This window comes from Rhea americana, unplaced genomic scaffold, assembly GCF_003343005.1.
Source record: "Rhea americana isolate MKP2758 unplaced genomic scaffold, rheAme1 scaffold_269, whole genome shotgun sequence".
Lineage (NCBI taxonomy): Eukaryota > Metazoa > Chordata > Aves > Rheiformes > Rheidae > Rhea > Rhea americana.
The window spans coordinates 38022-54406 of NW_028186389.1; the positions used below are offsets into that span (position 1 = coordinate 38022).

Sequence of the window (16385 nt, forward strand, 5' to 3'; positions counted from 1 at the left end):
CACAGCCTGTCGCTGGTGATAACAGGGATAGAAAAGACTTTTCTGCATCTCCATTAGGGTTGAAAATAGCTTGTATTAGGAGCAGCATCCAATGATCTGCTGTGCAGGCTTTGCTAAAGTATTTCCTGATTCTGCCTTTGGATGCTTCCATCTGTCTTCCACCTGATCTTAGCATTCCATTTTCTAATATGCTTTTTACCATTGTCCCAATCCTGCTTGCTTTGATTTGAGATTAGGGCTCTGAATTATGCATTTCAAGGCAGAGAGAGGAGAACTGAGCAAAAACATACAACTTTGTAAGTGTAGGTAGGCACGTGAAAGTTCCCTATCATTCCACACTTCAGAGCAGCCTTTCCCTCCACTTTTCCTTTGGCTTCCCCAGTATTCAGCCCAGCCCCAGAAAAATGCATTGTATAGCACCTTGCTAATGGGTTCTTCTGAGGAGTCAAGCTGAGGGAAGAAACAGCAATGGGAAGAGCAAAAAAGAAAGTATAAATAAGCTTGTATCTTGAGTCTTATAGTGGGTAGCTCACAGGGTATCCATGCTGTATACAAGGGTTTTTCAGCGTGTAGGTCCTTCCTCTGCTGGGAGGGTTTTTCTTACCTGTGGATGTGATGTTGCACAGGGCAACTGCACGTCCTGTGATGGCAGGAATGATGCAAAGGAGTATGCCCATATCCGCTCTGCTATGAAGATCCTCATGTTCTCGGATTCTGAGCACTGGGACATTAGCAAACTGCTGGCTGCTATTCTGCACCTGGGGAACATGGAGTTTGAAGGTAGACTTGGCATCATCTCTGCTTGGCCTTTCCTCAGACTTGATGTTAAAAGCCTAGAGGTGCTGCCTGCTTCTGAATTGTACTTGCCAGCCCTGCATAAATGGGTGGGTGGACAGGATTGGAAGGGCAGGCAGATAAGCACCATGCAACCACCACTGGCTGCTGTTTTGAAAGACATCACCTTATTCTTTTTTCTCGCTATTGTGTTTCCATGGTTATAAGGAGGCAATTATCACACAAACTGAAACACTAGATAATATAATGCCATGTTAACATTTGCTGATGCTAGTGCTACCCAAGCTGGAGGACAGAGGAGCAGCTGAGTCATGAGTGCAGTGGAGATGATAGCAGTCATTCTCCTGGCTAAGTTTGATGAACACTCACCTAGCACAAATGCACTTCTGTTAGGACACAGGCACAGTGATGCACCCACCAGAACCTCTGACATTTTAGAAAGAGACTCTTTCTCCCTTTGTGATACAGGGGATCCAGTACAGTGATGCCAGCTGGGTACTGTAAAGGTGGTTGCTAAAATGTGGGATTTCCTTTATGCAGGAAAGAATTTTTGTGCTTTCATTTTCTAAATTTTCCACAAGCCAGTGACTAGGAAAAAAAATGTTTTCAGAAACACATTTTTCTGAAGTCAGATACCACTTCCCCAGACCCCCAGTAGCTAAGTTTTTAAGTAACATGCTTGTGAGTTTCGCTGCTCTTTTTAGCCTCCAGGGTTGCCATATTTCTGAGCTTAGGGCAAAAAGCTTCATGTTCTGAGTTTGTGAGGGCTCTGTACATCCCAGGATCCCTGGGTGAACTCAGAACCTTCATTAGTAAAATCCTCAAATCTGGGAGTTTTGTCAGAAAACTTCTGATTTACCACATTTACAGAGTTACAGGGTTACACAAATATGGCTGCAACAACAGCATAGCTTCCCACCATAGCAGAAATGATTCACCCTGACATTGGCTGTTTCCTCGTTCTAGCGGCAGTGTATGATAACTTGGACTGCTCTGATGTGATGGACTCACCACACTTTTCAATTGCAACCAAGTTGCTTGAGGTAACAGACTCACATCTTCTTCTAGTTCCCTTACCCTTGCTCCCTGATCACGTTGACAAGAATGTCTCTGTAGAGCATTTGTTTATGTATAGATGCACATGGAAAGGGCTTGTCCCCCTCTTCTTCCTGCTGATACTCAAATGTTGCTGTAAAAATGTATCTCTGAGCTAGGAGGTCTTTCTGGGAAAACAGGCCTCCCTTGAATCTTGTTGGTCTGGTCGTTTTTCTCCACTATCTGCACAGCCCTCTTCCTGAGACAGGCTTTCTTTGCTGGGTCTCCTGTATTCATCCCACCTAGAATGACAAGGTTGCCATGACTCTTCCTCTAGGTGGACTCCAGTGAGCTCCGGAACAGCCTTACAAGCCACTCCATCATTATCCGAGGAGAAAGTGTGTCCAGGCCTCTGAGCATAGTTCAAGCTGCAGATGGGAGGGATGCCTTTGTGAAGGTACTGGTGCTTACATCTCCTCTATTTAAAGACTGGACATGCTTTCAGGGCCATCTCTCTTAATGGTTCAAGCATCTGATGTGGCAGACTAACATATAGGGCTCTGGTCTCTGTCAGTCTTGAGGCATAATTTGACTTCACTGTGGCAGCACGATAGCAAGCAGTAGGGTATGTTGAAGACTGTAATGATGGACTCTCACTTCCTAATTTTTCCCCAGGGTATATATGGAAGGATTTTCCTGTGGATAGTGAACAAGATCAACTCAGCCATTTTCAACCCAACTTCTCAGAACTCTAAAAATACACGGCAGTCCATTGGGCTGTTGGACATTTTTGGGTTTGAAAACTTTGACAACAACAGGTAGGAGGCTCCAGATTCATTTCTGCTGAGGAGCTGAAAAGCAGCTGATGTAAATGGAAAGAATGAAGGAACAAATAGATGAGTCTTCTTTCATTATCATCGTGATTCTCAGAGAAGTGGTGAAATTTTTGTCCCTGAATTTTCCCAATAACAGTCCCACACGGATACCATTTTGTTCAGCCTCCTTCTCCTCCCTCAGACTTCATTATAGTGCAGCCATTGCACAGGTCTATTCCAAAATCTGAGGAATTTGTTTTGAAGTAACGGCTATGTATCACTTACGGAGGCAGCCCTTATGTGAGCAGATATAGTATGTTCCCATGTCCCTGTATCTAACTTTTCCTATTCTGTAGCATTTTTACAATGTTTCCTGGGAAATGTTTTGTAGACGGTACAAAGGAAGCTGTTATGTATTTCCCATTTCAGCTCATGCACCCATCTTGCTCAGTGTTCTCTTGTCCCTTTCTCTGTACTGCTTCATTTCCCTACTGCTGAGGACATGCTTCGAAAGTACCTGGCTGGTATACTATTGTCCTACTGCTACCTCTCCCACTGCTGGTTTCTGTCCCAAAGCACCATATCTGTTTGCCCTTCTCCACTGGAGCAGCAGTTCTCTCAACGGACTGGTACCATATCGTCAGCCAGTGTTCCACAAACCAATAGCGCATACTTTGTAGTCTGTTAACGTGGTAATGGCAGTAGAGACGCTTCCTGCACGATGCAGCACAGAAAATGTGAGCAGTATTGCAGCTAGGCAATATCAGTGAAATATGTGATAAATGACTATGCCAAATAAGATTATTACTGCTTTTGCACTGTTTCCTTCCACCTTTGTCATCGCTCCTTGACATGCAACATAAAATGTTCCACTTTTTTCATTCTCTTTTTAATTCTTCAAGGAAGTCTTTTTCCAATCCATTTCAACCTGTGCATCTAGCTTGTTATTGGCAAGATAGTGTCCGCCACTGACTTCTGGAACTGTTCAAACCCGTCTGCTAGCTGTCATAGTTTGTTCTATTATTTGATATCATTTCCAAAGGCGGCAAACCAAATGGAGCCTCAATGTGGTAGGCACTGCACAGGCACACACAGCATGCCCCAGCAATTACCAAGTAAAGCTCAGGGGCAGCATTCAGGACTAACTGGAGACAAAAGAAGTGTTAGTGCCAGTGCAGGTAAGAATGAGTAACACACTCATAAAAGTCATTTATAGTATTTTTGCAGTCAGATGTTCCCCATTATCTCTAGAGTTTTTTAAACATATATAGCATCTTTCTCTGCTTACCCAGCGACACTCTGTCATTAGCTGGCTCATTTCTGGTCATGATGGTCATAGCAGAAGGTCAGTTGTGTCCCTTACATCGTTAGGATTGACAACATGCAGAGTGACAACATGCAGATCATTAACACTGTAGAATATAGCAGTAGTATATCTGTATTTGCATTTAATACAGAGATTAAAAAAATACTATAGAGCAGTGCAGTACTTGCCAGGGTACAGAGATGACCATGTGTCTCCATCATGTCCCCCCCACAGCTTTGAGCAGCTCTGCATTAACATTGCCAATGAACACCTTCAGCAGTTCTTTGTGCAGCATGTCTTCAAGCTGGAACAAGAAGAATATCTTGCAGAGCACATTGCCTGGAAAAACATTGATTTCACTGATAACCATCAGGCACTGGAAATCATTGCACTCAAGCCCATGAACATCATCTCCCTCATTGATGAAGAGAGCAAGTTCCCAAAGGTGAGCACCTGGTCCCACCAGTAATACTTGGCTTTGCACACAAATAAGTGCAAAGGAGGCTTTCAGAGACATTCTGAGAGACAGTGTCTTCTCACCACAGATTTCTCTTTTAAATTAGCGCACCATATAGGTGCTTCATTCTTTGCCAGCGTGTGCTCTTCCTAGTACCTTGCTGTCAAAACTCTTTGTTCCAGCCGGAGAAGGAAAGAATCCTGATCATTTAAAATGGCATTTCAGTATTGGTCTGCTCTTGGTTTGGGCTGTAGCTTGCTCTTTCTTCTCCTGGGTGACAAACTCACTTGAGTATTGTCAACATTGTGAAGAACTGCTATTCTGCAAAGGCCAGGTATCTCAAACCAGACCTCAGAGATTAAAGTAGCATCTGATCTCAAACATTCCTGCAGAGGGTTTTTATAACCTTCAGAGCATGGTGAAGCTAAGCAGGATTGGTTGGTACAGGGGTCAGATGGCAACATGGGCTTGTCTAGAAAAGTAAGGCCTTGCCTCAGTTCATTTTAAGCCCTCAGGTAGCAATTTGAGAGGGGCATGCACAGAGGGAGAGCTTCTCCTTTTCTTCCCTAAGAGGAGAGTAGTCCCTACTATGCTTGTGAGTTCCAAAGGTTTGGAAAATTCGCACCACACCTGGTAATGTTAGTAATGTTATGAGGGCTTGCATGTGGCCCCCATATGGCTTGCATATGAAATACCTGGCTTTACCCTCTGGTGCTCTGTTCTGCCTGGGTACTTGAGAGAATGGTCTTTGTAAAAGGGAAGACATTTCTAGCACTACCTTCCTCTAGACCTGCTACACAAACAAGGGGCAAATTTAAGCCTTTATTATGTATGAGCACCATACTTCTATTTGTTCACAGTCTGGGCCAGTGCTGCCACAGGGAATCTACTTTACTCTCCTTTTAGCTCAGTTGGTTAGAATATGGTGCTAATAATGCCAAGGTTGTGGGTTCGATCCCCGTAAGGGCCATTCACATGAGGACTGGACTAGATGATCTCCAGAGATCCCTTCTAACCTTACCAATTCTATGATTCTGCCTGTGTTTATTCATAGGGCACAGATGCCACCATGCTCATCAAAATCAATTCCCTGCATGGCAAAAGTAACATCTACATCCCACCTAAGAGTGTCCATGACACCAAGTTTGGCATCAACCACTTTGCTGGGGTTGTCTTTTATCAATCAAAAGGTGAGCCTGTCTCTGCTGGATTTGGAGGGTGGAGATAAAGGCATGGCTTGCCTTTGATGTGTGGCACTTGGGTAGCGTTAATCTCTGGTTTCTCAGTATGAGAGGACATAACCTCCAGATTTGCTCAGCTGAGGTCAGGAGGATTACTTTAAACTAATCTGCAAGGCACTGTAAAAGAGGTGGATTTTAGATAGACAGAGTTGGCCTAAAGGCAGCAGGCTGCAGAGATAACAAGCTATTCTTGTTTCCATCCTATAGATTTCCTGGAGAAAAACCGGGATACACTGAGTGTTAATGTAATGCAAGTGGTCCATTCCTCCAAAAACAAATTCCTGAAGCAGATTTTCCAGGTGGAAACGACTCCACCTACTCTTGGCCGTGGGACCATCCGGTGTCTTGGAGGTGACCAGTCCTACAAGGTTGGCTTATTGACATCTAGTTGCAAAAACAACCAATCTCTCATCCCTTCTGTAAGGCTCTGTCTGCTCTTGGCCTCTTTGTTTTGCACTGTCTCTGCAAATTGCTCTCCGTTTCCATTCAACTCATTTCCGCAAGGCAGTCTGCAAGAGCAGCCAGCATCTGGCATTCCTGCTTTAGACAAGCATAATGTCAGCCTGTCTCCTGGGTAACAAAAGCTAGAAGACACTGTGTCCCTGGACATCTCTGTGGCCATGCCTGCAACCTCTCACAAAAGCATGAGTTGCGCTACTTCCTGCACACTGCCAGCACACAGCATGCAATTGTCTGCCTGGGCATCCATACTGCACTCCCACAGCTGGGAGGGGTGTAAATGAGTAGGAGAAAATTGTGGTCCAGAAGATTTGTCTGAACAGAGCAAGGAACCAGCTGGAGGCCCCTCTGCATAGCCAGTAGAAGACAGCAGCTAACTGCTGCCATACTGCATGTGTAGCCAGCCTGCTGTGGCTGTAACACAAAGCAATCTGGCATGGGCAGCTGGCAAGAAGGTCCTGGCCTGTCTTTTCTTGCAGAGGGGTAACAGGCTGGCACACAGGAGCAAATAGCTCCACTGTCACTGAAAAGCCACACTGCCTCCTGATCCCCTGTAGACACAGTCCCCCTGCCCGGCATGCTGCTGCAACTTCAGCTCTTCCTCCTGGCCCAGAGGCTTTGTGAAAAAGTTCGTGATTGCTGATTACTACAGAAACATCTGCGTCTAGTGGTGCAGCGAGCCTTGTCCTGTATCCAGTTAAAAAGAGATTGTAAAGTGCAGCAGTCTGGGAACAGCATGAGCAGAGTTCAGGTTTTCTGCCCTGTTGCAGCTTTCACATATCTTGATTTCTGAGCATTTAAGTGTGCAGTGTCAGCATTATATGAAGGTATCTTTGCTTTTAATGCTTATATCTCTGAGTTTCCCTCTCAGAGTATAGAGCGAATAGTCAGCTTGCTGTAATACCTTTTACCTGCCTACTCTCCTGGCTCTGTTTTCTGATCTTGTTATTTCTTCCTCAGTCTTTATCCCAATGTGGCTTTCTGCTGTCTAGAACATCTGGCCATGGACAGGTAAATAACCTGGGGAAGAAGAAAGTCAGAAAAGGAATAAGCAGCAAAAGAGAATGAGCTTAGCATCTCTTAAATTCTATGAATACCTTGAGATTAACTGTCATGTCTATCTACATTGCTGTAATGCTTTAGTGGTTTTTGTCTCTCTAAAGAAGATTGTGTTATTGGAAAAAGCCTTTCCTTATGAGGACATTTAGAAATTATAGTAGTATACCAAGAAAGGTATTACTAAATGGGAGTTGCTATCTGTTTCAAAATGCATAGAGGTCAGCTGAAACACCCCTATTAATTTCAAATAGGTCAGGCTCTTGTTGGGAAGTCTGTAGAAGAGAGCAGTGGATGAAGTGTTGGAAAGAGCTTTGCTGTTCTGAGGGCTCACAGTTGCTCTTCTCAGTCACCAGGGGAGAAAATTTTCCACCACCTGAGACAACAAGTTTAACCTTAACACTGGCATATCTAAAGGTGGTCTGTGAGACCATAAGGGCATGGGCTCCAGCCCTATGTGGCCATGCCACTGATACACTGATACAGTAGAAAGGCCTCTGAGATCTGGGAGTGCAAATTGCTTTAACTCTCATACAGCTTAAATATGTATTTGACATTATAACTACATCAAACAGATGCTTGCTAACTCTAAAATATTTTAGAGATGCTATGAGACATTCCCAGGAATAGTTTTCCAACAGCACAAGTATTTGTCACTGGAGGGCAGCATTGGTCTGTAGCTAAAGCAGAAGGTGGCAACTTGAGTGTTAAAAATGGCACTTTAAACCTCAAGACCAGCAAAGTGAGGTACCATGAGGACTATAAGAGAGGGCAGCCACTAGACTTTAAATGGTTTATTTATTTTTAAAAGAACCCTTTATATCTATCTGTACAGTGCTGCAGTTATTACCTCCAAGCTTGTAAGTAGCCCATATGAAAAAGACCAGGGGAGCCATTCCTGTTACTAGGAACATGCACTGTTGTCACTATAATTTAATGTGCCTTGAAAACATACTGGGAGGTAGAATTGAAGGCATATTGCAAAGATCTGTTTGAAAAAGACAGAGGCAGAAGTGTGCTTTCAGGGAAGCTGGGGAAATCCAGAGTGAACTGCAGCAACTGCGATCCCTCTGGGGTTACACTATTGCAGCTGGGAGCAAAATTCAGCCTAGGAGCTGTGAGACAGAGCACTACATCTATGGCCATAGCTCCTAGCTAATCCTTCAGTAAATGTTTGTCTTTTCACTACTTATTGTACTAACAGTGTGCAAGGAGACCAGTCATCCTAATCATTAAAGACTGAGCTGTCTGGATCCTTTGTAGTCCCAATTAGTCATGAGCTACAAGCAAAATGTCTGGCCTGGAGGTTATTACTGCCTTGGGAGCAGCTGTTTCTCACCGAGCTTGCAGGCACACACCCATGAATAACAGCTTGGCACCCGGACCCTACACTAAACACAGCTTTTGCTGGAAGAGACAAGGCTTTGTGGGCTCCTGTGGGTGGATTTTCTTTCACCACAGCTCCCTCCTTCTGCTAAAACTTAGTGCCCCAGGTAGGTCAAGATGCTCATGAGGTTATTTGCAAGAATAGCCCTAAATGAATAAGACACAGATGGCAGATTTAGGGCCCATGCAAGTGGAACTTTTTCTGACATGGTACAAAAATATAAAAATATATTAATGTGTCCTCTGGCAGTGAATGATGTAGCAGTCAACACCTGCTTACTCTTCCCAGGGCTTGGATACCACCAAACGACTCTCTACTTTGGGGGGACAGTTCAGGCAATCCTTGGAGAAGCTGATGAAAATCCTTGGTCAGTGTCAGCCATACTTCATCCGCTGCATCAAACCAAATGACTTCAAGAAACCACTGGTAATGCTTTAACAATATGAAGTCTTGTCTTCAGTAAACTTTGTAACGAGAAAAAGCTGTCAGCTACTGTGTAATGTTTGATATTTGCACCTCAGCCAAGAAGAGCTGGAGTGTAAGTTATTACTGCAATAAAAAGGGCAGTAGAATTCAGCAATGTTAATTTCTAAAAGTATCTCTAAAAGTATCATAAAGTGATAGATGGTAAGAAAAAGCACAGAGGTGTATTCCTGAAGGAGTTGTAAAAGCTGTCCCTGTAAAGAAAAAAGAGAGGACAGGAAAATTTCTAGCTGCCTTTAAAGGGAACAACTGAAAAAAGTTAAGATCCAGCAATGATCATATGATGAAATAGCTTGAGAGAGGAGTGCTGTTGGTGTTTGAAAGAGGGGTGGTGTGGCTTGAGTCAATACTACAGAAGAGCAGCAAGCTTATTAGAAAGATGCTTGGCTGGAGCTCAGGAGATCATGACCTAGTTCTACACAAAATCCTCAAATGGTGTTAGTCGAGTGAACTAATCTGTTTCAAAGTACTGCATATGGTTTAGTGAGCCTATTTTTATTCTCCATTACAGGAGAATAGCAGGCCTCATGCTGTGCTTTTTCATGGTTATGCCCAAAGGGCATAAGCTGCTACAGCGTTTATTTGCACTTGCAAAATGATATGAGTGATTTATTGTTCATCTGAAATTGCAGTTATAGAATTGGAAATGGTTGTCAAAGGCAGACCAAAGTTAATGGACTGTTTCCACTGTTTATTAAAGTTATTATAAACACAAATTTGAAGACCCTTTAAAATGACTTGTTTATGCCTGTAATTAATTAATTTAGGCCATTGAAATAAGAAGTGCAATTAAGAAAAGTATACTGTGCCTTTGTGCAGGCACTCCAAGGCCAGAAGTTAATTGAGGTGCTCTGAGGAATGCTGCATATACAGCTTCTTTTTGTGCTAAGTCTCCTCCTTGTCTACCTTCCCTTCCAGTTGTTCGACCGAGAGCTGTGTATCCAACAGCTGCGGTACTCAGGGATGATGGAGACCATTCGGATCAGAAAAGCTGGCTATCCAATTCGCTACAGCTTTGAAGAGTTCTTCGAGAGATACAGAGTTCTCCTGCCAGGGTCTGTTCAAGAACAGGTATGTGAGCACAAACTTGTTTTAAGGCTAATTTAACTTTTCCTTATAAGGCGTTAGTCTTATCTACAATAGAAATCCACTATCCCACTATAGAAATCCACTCTTAGATTACTGCTAGCACAGCTGAGAGACCTGTCATCAGAGTAACTGCAGTTAAATACTTAAATCCTAGCTTGGACCTTAGCTGAAATATTAGAGGTACTTTTAGGTCTGGTTAACCTGGACTTGCTGCACACAGATGACCCAGACAGGGTGCATCCCCTTTGCTCTGAGATGCTTTCTTTTCTTCTGCAGTCTCTGTGACATCCTCCTGACACTTGAGCTCTTGAATGCTTGGCCAAGCCCTAATATTCCTCCTTTCCTTGACCATTGAAGCTGAACCACTTTCATTCACTGTACTGTCAGCCCTGAGGTCTGTCAGGCCCCAGCCATTTCTGTTCTTTGCCCTTTGAAATGCAGGGCAATAGATCCTTTCCTAGTACCAAGCCCTAACATGATGATGCCTTTGCACATCAGCTGAAGAATGATGCTCGCCAGTGCTGCATCAGCATCTCCGAAGCAGTGCTGGGCAAGGATGAAGACTGGCAGGTTGGAAGGACCAAAATTTTCCTTAAAGTAAGTAAAAAGGACACTTTATAGCCTCTTCTCCCGAAAAATGGGTGCTTCAAAGTAAAGCTTGACCTGCCTGTGCAAGACTGGTGACCCAGAAGGACTAGATTCTTTTATAAACTCTCTCTTCAATCTGAGGGGATATTTGGTCCCCAAGTAAATTAGTGGATATTAGCTTGGTTTAGGAGAGGCTGATCCTCTTCCTGTGCTCCAGTGATGCAGCTGAAACAGCCCAATGCAACACTGAAGCTCTGGAGCGTAAAGAACTGGATGCCAGCATACTATTGCAGGGACTTCTTTGCTCTTAGCCCCCCGGTAAAGCCAGTTTTACTGTAGGCACACTGTGTGCTTGTTTATGGCTGCAACTAGACAGTGTATCCAGCTGGCGCACCCTCTTCTAATGCAGTCCGACAGATGCATTTCAATCCCAGCTTGCACTGTCTCATGTGGAGTCTTGGCCTCTTTCAGAACATATGTCCAGTTTTCAGAAGTTGTGGGGGGTTCTGTTTTATTAACATATCCATATTTTCCTTTAACAGGATTATCATGATACAGTACTAGAACTACAGCAACACAAGGTACTCACAGAAAAGGTTCTTCTTATCCAGAAGGTGATGAGAGGAGTCAAGGACAGGTCAGTGACATTAAAGAAGATAATTTGTTTTGATTTGAAGCACTAATATTTGTGTTGTGTTTTAAGGTCTAAGTAAAGCATTTTCAAATATAAAATGAATCACTCCATACCTTCCATAAACCCTAAATTCAGTTCTCATCATGTAACAACACACAGTGTATCTAGGCAGATTTTGAACAAAGATTTGTTCTGTCTCAGTTTCTTTATTATCATGATGCTTTTCAAAATGCACATGCAGCTTTTATGAGGAGGAAGGGTTGGAAGGAGGATTTACACTCAGTATTTCTAGTGAATGGTAGAGCTCAGTATTTGGAAAGCCGGAAGACCTTGTGGAATCTGTGTCCTTCTCAGAGCTACAAGGAACCTTTTCTTTAGGATGCTTCTTTGATACAAAACATAGGTAGAAAAGAACCAGACAGGAAATTAAGTAGTCCTTTTCCATGCCAAAGATGCACACTTTTTGTGTTTTGTCAATTCAGTTTGAAATGTCTTCAGTGAAATTTCATAGAATCATAGAATCGGTAAGGTTGGAAGGGACCTCTGGAGATCATCTAGTCCAACCTCCCCGCTCAGCAGGGTCACCTACAGCATGTTAGACAGGGTTGCATCCAGGTGGGCCTTGAAGATCTCCAGAGAAGGAGACTCTACAACCTCTCTGGGCAACCTGTTCCAGTGCTCTGTCACTCTCACAGTGAAGAAATTCCTCCTCACATTCACGCGGAGCTTCCTGTAGTTCAGTTTTTGCCTATTTCCTCTTGTCCTGTCACATGGGACAACTGAAAAGAGTGTTTTCCCATCCTCTTGACACCTTCCCTTCAGGTACTTACACACATTGCTAAGATCCCCCCAGTCTTCTCTTCCCCAGGCTGAAGAGGCCCAGCTCTCGCAGCCGTTCCTCCTAGGACAGATGCTCCAGCCCTCTGATCATCCTCGTAGCCCTATGCTGGACTCTTTCCAGTAGCTCCATGTCTCTCCTGTACTGGGGAGCCCAGAACTGGGCACAGTACTGGAGATGAGGCCTCACCAGGGCTGAGTGGAGGGGCAGGATCACCTCCCTCGACCTGCTGGCAACAGTCTTCCTAATGCACCCCAGGATACCGTTGGCCTTCTTGGCCACAAGGGCACGTTACTGGCTCATGGTCATCCACCAGCACTCCCAGGTCCTTCTCTGCAGAGCTGTTCTCTAGAAGGTCGGCCCCCAGCTTGTACTGGTGCCTAGGGTTATTTCTCCCTAGGTGCAGGACTCTGCACTTGCCCTTGTTGAACCTCCTGAGGTTCCTCTTCACCCAGCTCTCCAGCCTGTCCAGGTCTCTCTGAATTTAGTCACTGTCAAGTAATTGTTTGCCCTCATTAAATGCTTTATATCATGCTTTGTGCTTACTAATCTTGCCTAACCAGATCTGGCCTAACCAGATCTATGATACAGGATTGACTCCTAGTTTAGTTTAGAAATGTTCCTAACAGTAAGAGAAGCAAGAATTATAAAGAATGCCCCAAACTTCCTTTTTTTTTTCAAACTCTGACTGCTATCTAACAAAGAGCATCATTTCTCCCTCACCTCAGCTCAATTTTATTCTTGATCATCAAAGCTAAGTGCCACTTTCAGCAGCCACAGTTGGTGACAGCTTTTACCATGGCGAGTTAATCTTGTTCAGACAACTCCTAGCCCTGGAAGTGAGGTCACTGGGAAGCAAGAGATGATGAGGTAGAGGAGTTATCTTATCCAGGCCTGATGTGAGGGCATTTTCAGCATTTATAGATCGCTTCTATTACAGCAATGTATGTGGTCTGCAGTTTGTATGAGCATTTTTGCAGTATTAAGGGTCAAAGTCAGCTCAGATATATCAAGGTGGATTAGTAATACTTTTATCTTGTTCTTTTTACCAGCATATGGATAGCAAAGCAAACATGAAAAGTATGAAAAGTATACACGAAAACAGTATGAAGAGCTCCACTAATTCGTGATGCTGCTTCATTTGCAGAATAAGCTAAGCCTAGGGAAAATCCCTCAAGGCCTGTGTTACAGCAAAGGTCAGGCAAAACAGCCTCTTCTGGCCTTTCCATCAGCACAAGAAGGTATGAGCAGACAAATTGCTAGGATTGAGGATATTTTTGCAGCATATGATACAAAAGTATCTGACCAGCCTGAAATTTTTGCTGCAATACGACGCTTTTCTTGGGCTACTGGGAAGCAGGAAAAATAAACCTCACTGAACTCCACACTTGCCCTGGCAAAATGTCTACTAGTAATTGAGCTGGTTAATTTAATGACAGCTTTCCTGGCGCTAGTGTCCCTAGATAACAGACAGGGCTGAGACCAGGGCATAGACATCCCATGAAAGAAGAAAGCTACTACCTCATTCCTCTCTCAATTTAGCATAATAAGCAGCAGAAATAACCTATTGCTTGTCACCTTACCTGTCTGTTTGCTTAGGAAGCAGTTTCTGAAACAGAGGAAGTCTGCTGTAGCCATTCAGACAGCCTGGCGAGGCTATTGCTGCCGGAAGGATTTCAGAATGGTAAGAGGCGAGTATATATGTGTTTATATACTATGCTTTGCAGGGCTGAGTGGAGTATTAGGAACTAAGATGCTCAAAACTGAAGTGGAGAGAGGCAAATGGCAAGGTGTAAGGCAGAGATTTTCTGGGTCCAAGAACTGCCCTGAGACATCTCACAGCTTTCTGAACCTATGACAGTCTTGCTTTCTGGTGAAACAATAATGCAGCTAACCTCTGGCAGGAATGGCTCCAGTGACCCGGCACATGGGTGCTCCCACACTTCTTCCATCCAGAAGTCCAGGGCTAGCATTTCTCTATTGCTGGCATGCTGTAAGCATAGTGTCTGCTGCTACTGTTACAGGAAAACTGGAAATCTGTAAAAAGTTATCATCACATCCAACTTTTATTATTGAAAATAATGACTGAACTTCTATAGGTGGGGGAGGTGTTAGGAAAGCTACACCATATTAAGGGCCTTTGCATACTGTGTGTTGGTATGGGAGGGATTATTATTATTAAAATAAAAGAGAACATCCCATTCTTGAGAGCTGGGAGGAGAAAATGCCATTTTCAATTAGAAACATTTTCTGTTCTCCACAAAGTGACACAATTCCTACCTTAAGAGCCAGTTTCTTGTCCTGCGTTCTGCCTCATCCCTTTCCATTGCTTCTCTTGGGCATGTCACACCCATCTCTCTCAAGGCCATGCCATTTTTTCCAGTCACTTGGCTTCATTTCTGTTTTCTCTCTTCCCTTGCCATAATCCTAGATTACTCTTGTTGCTTCTTGCAGCAACTTCCTTAAAGGTCCCCAAGAGAATTCTATATAGACTAGTTTAAAAGCCTATCACTGCAGAAAATAAAGCATTTTCTTAGGTGTCAGTGTCCCATCACCCCTTCCAGGATATCTATCAAATAACTGAATTTTGTTGTCATCTAGTTATCCCAACTTAGTCCCAGTCTTACGGGCTTTGAGCCATAACTTCTTTTTTTTTCTCCACTTGCTACAGATTCTGCTGGGGTTTGGGCGCCTGCAGGCCCTCGTCCGGAGCCGGCAGCTTGCTAAACAGTATGAAACAGTCCGGGCTCAAGTCATCATGTTTCAAGCCTTGTGCCGTGGTTATCTAATGCGTAAAAAGATAACAGAACAGAAGAAAGCTGTATGTGTTATACAGGCATATGCAAGGGGCATGTTTGCTCGTCAAAGTTACCAGAGGATGAAGAGAGAGGTACATATACCCATTCAGATACTTTGTGAACATTATACTGTTTCTATGAGGTGCTAATATCTATTTAACTACCAACAAGTGTTGCCATAGCACTTTCTTTATTTTGGGTTGTAGATTCTGAGGTTAGTGTGCTGACTGGTATGAGCTCTTGTCAGATAAGAAAGCACAGTCCTACATAGGCTGATGTTGTTTATGCTTGCTTTCTGTACTCATCACAGATTTAGTTTCATCAGAACCACACTGACCAAGCAGAAATACTTTTGACAGAAGAGAGGAGAAAAGATAAGAAGATTTGCATATATATCAGTCACTACTGCAAAGGAAGATCACTTTCTACAGCAAGGCCTGATAATGTCTCTTAGGGATCCATTCATGAGGGAAACCTAGTGTATCTCCACATGCACTGCCAAAAAAATCCTATATTTATTACCTTGGCTATCTGTAGCCAATGGGAGCCCTTCTTGGGGTTTTCTTTCTGCATTAAATGCTGTACAAACAGGACACATCTCATCTGCAAATATCTGCCTATGGTCCATTCCCTAAAATGCCAAAGCTAGAACCAAGCAGCCCCTGCTGGGGATCAAGTCCTGATGCGGACAGCTGATTAACAGCAGAAGGGAGCCAACCCAGCAGGTATGGAAACAGTCACAATCCTTTTGTCCACAGAACAAGTGCAGGCTGGAAGCCAAGAATATCCGCTTGGAAGAGGAGAAGCGTCTCATCCAAGTCCTTGGACCAGTGAAAGCAAGAGAAGAAGCTATGAGATTAGAAAAGGTAGGTATGTGGACCAAGGAACACCAAATTCTGTGTTGTGAGCCCAACAAGACGGCTTGCTGAGGTCACATGTGTAGACTTGCTCAGAGATCTGCACACTGGTCTATGTCAGAGGATAGTACAAAGCGGATGTTGTTATAAACACACTTGCAAGAATGATTTAGAAATGGACCAAGCCAAATACATGCACATTTGGAATATGGGGGGTACTTTAGACAAACATGCACATGCTATTACAGTCTCCTGACACAAAATATTTAAAATTTTTAAATAATACTTTTTTTTCATGCTAAATTAGGAGTGCTCTGTTTTTCTCTAATGCTCTGCTTAATGAAATAGTTTGTGAAAATGGCATTATTACTTAGAGGCCAACAGCCTGTAAGGACAGCTATTAGTGCACACTGGTAATGTGCTAGGTCTTTGTGACTGCTTACACAAGCAACATTTGGTTTCATAGCAGGCACTGCACTGGCAGAGCCACATCTCACTGTCATAACACCTTTGTAATTGCCTTTCATCCTCGTACCAACTTGTTCTA

At 43.6% G+C, this 16385-nt stretch overlaps 1 protein-coding gene across 5 annotated transcripts in view; it reads left to right on the plus strand.

Moving 5' to 3' along the window:
• Window positions 1–16385, plus strand: part of MYO7B (myosin VIIB) — a 48821-nt gene that overhangs the window by 6257 nt on the left and 26179 nt on the right. The window contains exons 8-21 of one of the 5 annotated variants that reach the window (XM_085307928.1): window positions 627–780; window positions 1762–1838; window positions 2168–2287; window positions 2506–2648; window positions 4186–4396; window positions 5463–5598; window positions 5857–6017; window positions 7069–7119; window positions 8840–8977; window positions 9953–10105; window positions 10622–10720; window positions 11254–11348; window positions 13783–13867; window positions 14855–15073. In XM_085307928.1, coding sequence (XP_085164054.1) covers window positions 627–780; window positions 1762–1838; window positions 2168–2287; window positions 2506–2648; window positions 4186–4396; window positions 5463–5598; window positions 5857–6017; window positions 7069–7119; window positions 8840–8977; window positions 9953–10105; window positions 10622–10720; window positions 11254–11348; window positions 13783–13867; window positions 14855–15073 — 1842 coding nt within the window. Of the gene's footprint in view, window positions 1–626; window positions 781–1761; window positions 1839–2167; window positions 2288–2505; window positions 2649–4185; window positions 4397–5462; window positions 5599–5856; window positions 6018–7068; window positions 7120–8839; window positions 8978–9952; window positions 10106–10621; window positions 10721–11253; window positions 11349–13782; window positions 13868–14854; window positions 15074–15739; window positions 15848–16385 lie in introns of all 5 variants that reach the window. The other 4 variants (XM_085307927.1, XM_085307929.1, XM_085307926.1 and 1 more) reach the window with 4 other exon arrangements.